At 70.9% G+C, this 8,530-nt stretch overlaps 2 protein-coding genes across 2 annotated transcripts; both read left to right on the forward strand.

Moving 5' to 3' along the window:
• Positions 1-394: 394 nt before the first annotated feature.
• AURANDRAFT_8291 (hypothetical protein) lies at positions 395-649 on the forward strand (the record flags this gene model as incomplete). Its single annotated transcript, XM_009033892.1, has 1 exon — positions 395-649. A coding segment is annotated over one exon (255 nt), but the record flags the coding sequence as incomplete, so codon positions are not given.
• Positions 650-4,883: 4,234 nt separating this feature from the next.
• On the forward strand, positions 4,884-5,651 carry AURANDRAFT_4432 (hypothetical protein; the record flags this gene model as incomplete). The annotated part of the gene is made up of 1 exon (XM_009033851.1): positions 4,884-5,651. A coding segment is annotated over one exon (768 nt), but the record flags the coding sequence as incomplete, so codon positions are not given.
• Between the last annotated feature and the right edge of the window lie 2,879 nt (positions 5,652-8,530).

Below are 8,530 nucleotides of genomic sequence, written 5' to 3' on the forward strand. Positions count from 1 at the left end.
CGGCGCCAGGTGTGCTCGAGCCAGAGCTCCTTGGCGGCGCTCGGCCGCACGTTGAGCACGCGCGTCGTCGCGTAGTGTTCCAGCGAGGTTGCGCGCGGCAGCGTGGCGGCTAGCATGGCTGCGAGGAGCGGAATTACTCGCGGAGGGAGCCGCATCGCGCCGCGCTCAGCTATGTTTGCCTGCAACTTCAGTGCAAACTGGCTAATTTGCCACAAGATTTTGCACCGGCACACAGCACCTCTGAGCCATCGCAGACGTAGCCATGACCTCCCTCTACGAGCAGGAAGTCGAAGAGCTCGGCGGCGGCTTCCAGGTCTACCCGCGCACGTCGACGCCGCACCTGGACTGCATCTCCTCGAAGCCGCTCGACGGCGCCGCCGCGCTCGCCGCCGCCTGCGAGGTGTGCGGCGCCGAGGGCGAGAACTGGATCTGCCTCGCGACGCACAAGTGCCTCTGCAGCCGCTACGTCGCCGGCCACGCGAAGGAGCACGCGGAGGCCAGCGGCGCGAAGATCGCCGTGTCGCTCGCCGACCTCTCGTTCTGGGACTTCGGCCAGGACGCGTACCTCGACGTCTTCGCCATCGAGGCGCTCCACGCGCCCTACACGGCGCTCCACGTGGCCAAGTTCGGCGAGGCGCCGACGCTGCCGTCGCGCGACCGGCCGCGCGAGCCCTGCGGCGTCACGCTGACGCTCGAGCTCGGGCCCGCCGCGGAGTCGAAGGAGCCTCGGTGACTAACATGTGGCGACGGTAGGGGCGGTCGGCGGTCGGCGGTCGGCGGCGGTCGGCGGTCGGCGGCGGTCGGCGGTCGGCGGCGGTCGGCGGTCGGCGGTGGCGGCGGTCGGCGGTGGCGGCGGTCGGCGGTGGCGGCGGTCGGCGGCGGTCGGCGGTGGCGGCGGTACTCACCTACATGGCGACGTGGACGTAGGCCGTGATGAGCAAAAAGGCCGTCACGTTGAGCGTCGCGAGCGTCGCGACGGTGCGCTTGATGCCGTAGTGGTACTCCGCGGCGAAGTAGAAGCCGATGTTCGTGCAGGGCGACAGCGCGCTGAGCGCGAACGCGTGGCGCACCGTCGGCGGCGCGCCGGCCCGGACCATGGCCCAGGAGTTCACGAGCACGAGCGCGACCTGGACGAGCGACCTCGTCGCGACGACCGCGGACACGTCGCGGACCTCGCGCGCGAGCGCGCCCGGGCTCGGCGCGGAGAGCCCGATGAGCACGAACATGACCGGCGCGAAGGCGCTCCCGAGCGCGAGCGACGCGTCGGCGAAGGCGCCGCGGCAGGGCACGGCCGCGTTGAAGACGAGGCCCAGGAAGAAGGCGTGGACGATGATGTTTCTCAGCAGGAGCTTCGAGCCGAGCGTCCGCGGCCCGCACGTCGGCTCCGGCGCCGCGTCGGCGTCGAAGGCCCTCTTGAGGTCGTCGCGCGGCAGGTCCAGGCTCAGGAGCGACCGGCCCCTGGCCAGGTCGACGTTGACGACGGAGTGGCCGTTGGTCATCAACGCGAGGTTGTTCTGGTCGAGCGCGTGCCGCGCCATCATGAGCTCGCCGCGGCTGTCGCCGCTCCAGCTCAGGCTCCGCGGCCGCCGGGGCGCGCACTCCTCGCTCTCGCCCGCCATGATGTTCACCTCCGTCATCTCCAGCGGGTTCTCGACGGGCTCGGCCGTCTCCGCGACGCGGTAGCCCTCGTCGTCGAACGCCTCGCGGTCCAGCGGCCGGTAGCGGTGCGCGATCCAGCCGTTGATGACCTGGCACATCCACAGGTTGCCGCCCATGTCGTAGGCGAGCGCCGCGGGGATCGCCTGCGCGTCGTCGGAGCCGCCGAGCAGGCTGTACGCGAAGCCGAGAGCGACGCCGTTCGACATGAGCAGCGACCAGCCCAGGTCCCGCCCTCGGAGGCCGTGGCCGTAGGCGGCGTAGGCGGCGTAGGTCCTCGCCGTCCAGAGCGCGTGGAACCCGATGGCCCAGAAGAACCAGAGCACGAGGCTCGGCTCGAGCGCCGACGCCCACGTCGACCGGAAGAGGAGGAACGGCAGCAGCAGCGAGAAGGTGAAGACGCGCACGCCCTCGAGGCCGCCCTCGACGCGGTGCACCCAGCCGCGCCACTTGATGAACGGGCCCGCGCCCTGGAACACGAGGCTCATGAGCAGCAGGCCCTTCATGGACCGCGCCATCGCGCCGCCGAGTCAGGGCAGCCTCTCTTCAATGTTTCCTTCAATGTCCCCTTCAACATGGTGTGCCCCTGCGACGGTGCGACCTACTGCGGTCCGGGATGTCCGCCGCGGCGGCGGCGCGGCTACGGCCTGCGCGGCGACTCCTCGCGCCGGCGCCGAAAGTCGCAACGACGCGCCCTATCTCCGTTACGCGGCGCGACGCGCGCCGGCGACGAACTAGTGGTGACCGTGGTCGTCCTTCTTCAGGACCAGTTTGTCGACGGCCAGGTACGCGAGGAAAATGCCGACGGCGGGGGCCTAGGGCGCGCGCGGTCGTCGACGCGCCGCGAAGCGAAACGGGTCCGCGCGGTCGGCCGCCGCGCGCGCGGTCCCCCGCCCCCGCCGCCCGACCGGCCGCGCGCGCGCGCGCGCATTCAATAGGGGCGCCGGGCGCGCACGAGTCCCGGCCACGGGCCCAGGCCCTTCCAGCAGCCCCTGCGCGCGGAGGACGACGCGATCGCGGGCGCGCGGACGCGGCGCGGCGCGGCGGCGCCCCCGCTGTGACGGACGCCGCTCGAATACGCGAGCATCGGGAATCGTCTCCAGGCGTCGCGGTTGGCGAAGTTCTTGGCGAACGACATGGTGGTCGCGCGGGCCTCGTCGATGAGGAGCTTGCCTCACGACGCAGTGGCGACCGGGGGTCGGGTGCTTGCGCGCGATCGGCGCGAGCGCGAGACCGATGGTCTCTTAGACCGTCTCTACGCGCGCCCAGAACGACCGCATCATCGCGCTTTCGGAGATTCTCAGCCGACGCTCGCCCGTCGCGGCCTCGCGCGAGCACTCGCGTCTGGCACACGGCGAGCACGCGGCTTGAGCTACTGCGGGCCCGTAGCTGTGCGTAGCGAGAGGGCCGTACAGCACAAACCCAGCAAAGGCGCCCAGGCCAGCACCAGGCCGGCGCGGTCGGCGTTGCCTTCATCATATTTCGGAGGAGTGCAATGGTCGGCAGGCGCCTAGTTCTTTCATAGATGAAACGCTGTATCCGGCCGCAGAAGCACCTCTGGGCTGCGTTTCAGCTGGAACCACTGAAGGCAGCCCGCCGTGCTGCCGGCCGGCTGCGTGCCGCCGCGCGACCTCCGGCGGCGTCGCCGGTGCTCCCGCGGGCCCCTGTTCCGGGCCCGGCCCTTCGCGCGCCGCACCTCGCGCGGCGACGGCCGTCGCTGCCGCGTATCGCCGCGAAGGGTGCCGCGGAAAACGATCCCTGTGTGAGTGCCGCGCCCATTAGACGGCGACGATGGGGGGCGGCTCGAGCACGATCCAGGACCCGGAGATGCAGGAGAAACTCAAGCACCAGGCCGAGGAGAAGATGAAGGTCGGCCACCTCACGCGCGAGGACTTTGCGTACCTGGCGAACCCGCAGCCCATGGTCTGGAGCGACATCCTCTTCAAGGTCCTGAAGGAAAATCCCGACTCCGAGGACATCAAGACGGAGGACGGCCGCACCTGGCTCGAGGCGGCGCTCAACCAAAAGTACAGCGACGCGGCCTGGCACGACAAGATGTCCGACCCGGAGACGGACGAGCTGCCCGAGCGCATGACGCAGGACGAGTTCCAGGCGCTGGCCGTCGCCGGCTGCAGCGGCGGCGGCGGCGGCGGCGGCAAGGGCGGCGACGGGGCGACCGCGGCGCAGCAGTCCCTGCGACGGCGCATCTCCGTCAAGTGCGCGAAGCCGGGCAACGCGGGCATCACGGTGAAGCAGCTCGTCGAGGAGGAGAACGCCGAGGGCGAGATGGAGGTCAACGACGAGGACGTCGAGGACGCCCTGGCCTACGTCAACGGCACGAACGGCCGGTCGCGGCCGTCGATGGTCAAGAAGCCCATGTCGAAGGAGACCGTCGCCAAGGTCCACGTCGAGCTCCTCAAGACGATGGAGTTCAAGGAGGCCTTCAAGCTCTACGACTCGGACAACGACGGCAAGGCCGACGCCCACGACGTCTACCGCGTCATGGTCGGCCAGGGCGAGGACGTGACCTTCGAGCAGGCGCAGGCGCTCATGGCCACGATCGTCGAGCCGGGCCAGACCCACTTCGACTTCCGCGGGTTCTGCCGCATGATGCGCGAGGAGGGCGCCGAGGACGACGCCGAGTCCAAGGCCAACTCCGAGGCCGCGGACGCGCCCGCGTCCGCGCCCGAGCAATGATCCCTCCCCGCCGCGCCCGGCGCCCCGTTCTTCTCCGATCTCCCGACGCACGGAACAGCCCCGCCGCCGACGCCGCGACATCGCCCCGCCAGCTCCCCTCTCTTCTTCCTCTCCGCGGCGCGGACGTCCGCAACTCCCGCGGCGCCGTCGCCGCATCGCACTCCGACTGCTCTTATTACGTGTATATCACGCGTTGGGGGTGTGCGGCCGTCGCCATGCCGTCGGCCGGCGCACGCGACTCGGAGATCTCCGGAGGCCTGCGGCGCGGGCGCGCGGCTTCGCGCGGCTGAGGCCTCGGCTGGAGGCATGATCCGCGGCTCGCCTGTGCCGCTGTGGCATCCAGCGCAATGGTGGTCCGCAGCCGCAGCGCGATCCCAGGCGCAATGGTGGTCCGCGGCCGCGCGCGCGTTGCCAGGCGGATCGCCTGGTGCGCGCTCGGCGCCGGCGCCACGATCGCGGCGGCGCTGCGACACGCAAACGACGGCCGCCGCCGCCTGCTCGAGTACGACTTCTCGGAGCGCAACCTCCACGTGCTCACGTCCATCGCCATCGCCGAGTCGTCGCTGTCCTTCCTCGGCGGCCTCTTCGTCGTCTTCAGCTTCGGATTCTTCCCGACGCTGCGGTCCAAGTTCGCCTTCGAGCAGGTCGCGATGATGGCGCTCGCGGACATGGGAGCGGCGCTCACGTACTGGTTCGGCAGCCCGCGCGACCGGAGCGGCCTCTGCACGTCGCAGGCCGTGCTCCAGCAGTTCTTCGAGCTGTCGTCCGTGCTCTGGGCGACGGTCATCTCGACGACGCTCCACCTCGCGATGCGGCGCGTCGAGATCGACGAACGACGGCGGCGCCGCGCCGCGTACGCGTTCACCTGGGGCGCGTCGGCTGTGTTCGCGCTCCTACCGTTATCGACGTCGTCCTACGGCGCGTCGGGCGCCTGGTGCTGGATCCGGCCGAGGCCGCGGCTGCCGTCCGCGGCCTGGCGCTTCTCCATCTTCTACGTGCCCGTCTGGATCGCGATCGCCTACAACGGCGCGGTCTACGCGAACTGCGCGTGGGTCCTCGAGCGGCTCCGGTCCGTCGCCGACGACGCCGCGGGCGAGAAGCTCCGGGGCACGATCCATCGCTTGGCGCGCTACCCGCTGATCTTGGTGGCCTGCTGGAGCTGCGCGACGATCAATCGCTTGCAGCAGATCTTCGCGCCGGACCGGCCCGTCTTCGGCCTCTACGTCGCGACGGTGGTCACGCGGTCCATGCTCGGCTTCCTCAACGCGCTGGCCTTTGGGGCCACGGCGAACGTGCGCCACGAGTGGCGCGCGTTCCTCGCGGCGAGGCACGTCGCGTTCTGCGCCGACGACGGCGGCGACGCGGGCGCGCTCATCCACGAGGCCACCGCGGACCCGCCGTCGCCGACGCAGAACCCCGTGCGCAAGTCCGAAAACCGCGCGTCGTCCATCGAGATGTCCAACTCCGCGACGTCGGAGCGCGCGAACCTCGAGGACGTCGACCTCGGCGACGACGACGACGCCGCGGGGCTCAACGCGTGATTTTTGTGGTATGCTCCTAGAGGCTTAGTGTCAGCGGTCGGCTGTCGCGGCCTTTCGGGCTCCGGCGATTCCGGCTCCCGCGCCGATCCTCCCGGCTCCGGCTTCGGCGGCGGCTCCAGCTCCGGCTGCCGCGGCTGCCGCGGCTTTCGCGGTCGCCGCGACTGCGACTCCGGTGGCCGCCAGAGCGGCCGCGACTCCGGCTCCGGCTCCGGCGCCGGCGGCGGTCGCCGTAGCTGCCGCGGTCTCCGCGGCTCCGGCTCCGGCCGCGGCCGCGGCTCCGGCTCCGGCGGTCTCCCCGGCTCCGGCTCCGGCTCCGGCGGTCTCCCCGGCTCCGGCTCCGGTAGCGCCGATCGCGGGCCGCCTCGCGGCTGCGGCTCCGGTAGCGCCGGTCGCGAGCCGCCTCGCGGCTGCGGCTCCGGTAGCGCCGGTCGCGGGCCGCCTCGCGGCTCCGGCTCCGGTAGCGCCGGTCGTCGCGGGCCGCCTCGCGCGCGGCGCGCTCGACGAGCCGGTTGTACGCGAACTCGTAGACCTGGTCGCAGACGCTGCTCTCCGTGGCCGCGAGCTCGTGGAGCGGGATGCGCTCGAGGAGCGGCGTGCGCATCTCCGGGCTGTCGTACATCTCCTTGAGGACGACCTCGGCCTCCGCGTGGAGCGCTTCGACGCGCTCGGCGTCGGCGTCCATGAAGCTCTGGAACTCCGACCTCGTGATGACGTACGAGTCGCCGCCGCGCTGCTGCTGCGCGGCGTAGGACGGCGAGACGTGCTTGCCGCCGACGACGAACTCGGCGCCCGCGAGGAAGTCGTCGACGAGCCGCGAGGCCGAGGCGACGGCGTCGAACTCCACGAAGCCGTAGGCGCCGGAGTAGCGCGTCCCCGCGTCGGGCTCGCGGACGACGACCTTGAGCACGCGCCCGTACTTCTCGCAGTACTCGCGGACCGCGAGCTGCGTCGCGCTCGCGCTCCTCGACGGCGGCAGGTTCCGGAGGCGGAGCTTCCGGTTCGGCGGCTGCTGCGAGATGTCGATCATCTCGATCGTCGCCGGCTGGCCGCCGCCGACCGTCGTGCCCTGGAGGTTGCGGAGCGTGCGCAGGCCCGACTCGCGGTCCGCGAGGTAGATGAACGCCGTCGTCGACGTCGGCCGCCGGTAGAGGTCCGCGGACTCGACCGTGCCCGCGGCGCTCGCGGCGCCCCAGACGAGGTCCTCCGTGATGGCCGGGTGCAGGTTCCGCAGGCACAGGTGCATCGCGAGGTGCGTCACGGCCCGCGCCGGCGCGGCCGGCGCCGCCGCGACGGGCGCCGGCGCGACGGGCTTCGCCGCGACGGGCGCCGGCGTGACGGGCGCCGCCGCGACGGGCTTCGCCTCGGCCGGCGCCGCCTCGGCCGGCGCCGCCTCGACCGGCGGCGCCGCCTCGGCCGGCGCCGCCTTGGCGGGTGTCGACCGGTTCGCGAGGTCGATGATCATCTTGAGCGTCGCGTCGCGCTCGAAGACGACCGTAGCCGCGAGGTCCACGTCCGTCGGCTGCGCTTCGAGCTCGATGACCATCAAGCACTTGCGCTGCTCCGCGAGGGTGCGGCAGGTCGGCACCTCGACGCCGCTGTCGGACAGCGTCTTCAGGCAGCTCGCGAGTCCGCCGCGGCCGAACTTGCCGACGGGCAGCGGCTGGCCGACGCGCATGAACGCGCTCTTGAGGATCAGATCCTCCTTCTCCTCGGCGTCCGCCGTGCGCTGCAGGGGCGTCGCCTTCTTGCACATCGGGCAGACCAGCTCCGTGAGCGAGCTCGGGATGGCCTTGCGCACGTAGTCGCGCGCGCACTCCTCGCACATGAAATGCGAGCAGGTCATGCTGATCGGGTCACGCGGCACGTCGAGGCAGATCGGGCACTCCAGCGCATCCTTGATGCCCGCTGCGAGCGCGTCGGTCATTGCCAAATTTTGTGCGCGTCGCAGGCCTCCTCGTCCTCGACTGTTTCCGGTGAGCACGGCGTGGCAGGCACCCGCGGCGTTCGGCGTGTACACGCGGTCGTAGCACCTGCGACACAGGGTCCCAGATGCTGGACTCGCTGTGCACCTTCACCTTGTCGTGCAAGTTGCACACGCAGGATGGATGACTTACTTTCGATTCACGTAGGGCGGGGGGCGATGGTGCTGGTTCAGGGGAAGCGGGGCTGCGCGGGCGCGAAGTCCTCGTAGTGGCGGGGCGTGCGCTCCTCCGGGAGCGGGACGGCGACGAGGGGCGTCGTCAGGGGCGTGCAGGGCAGCAAAAGGGCGCGACGAGTGCGAGAGAAGAGAATCGAGAAACGCGCACTCGCTTCTCTCTCGCTCTCTTTTGGTCCGCTCTCGGCAATCACCCGCACTTCTCTCGCTCTCGCACCCTCGTCGGCGACGCTTCCTTCTCTCGCTCTTGCCAAGAGCCACCCTTTTGGACGACGCTAAAAATATCTAAAATCGATCATTTTCGGCCGAAAGTCGTCCAAATGTCTCAAATCGATCAAATCTGGTCATGGCGAGGTCGACTGACGCTCCAAAAAGGCCAGACTGACCCAAAGTAGCCTCCGCGCGTGGTCCACGAGCCGCACTCGTCTCTTCTCTCGCTCTCGGAGGCCTCGCTCTCGGCAATCACCCGCGCTTCTTTCGC

This window comes from Aureococcus anophagefferens, assembly GCF_000186865.1.
Source record: "Aureococcus anophagefferens unplaced genomic scaffold AURANscaffold_1, whole genome shotgun sequence".
In the NCBI taxonomy this organism is placed as follows: Eukaryota; class Pelagophyceae; order Pelagomonadales; family Pelagomonadaceae; genus Aureococcus; species Aureococcus anophagefferens.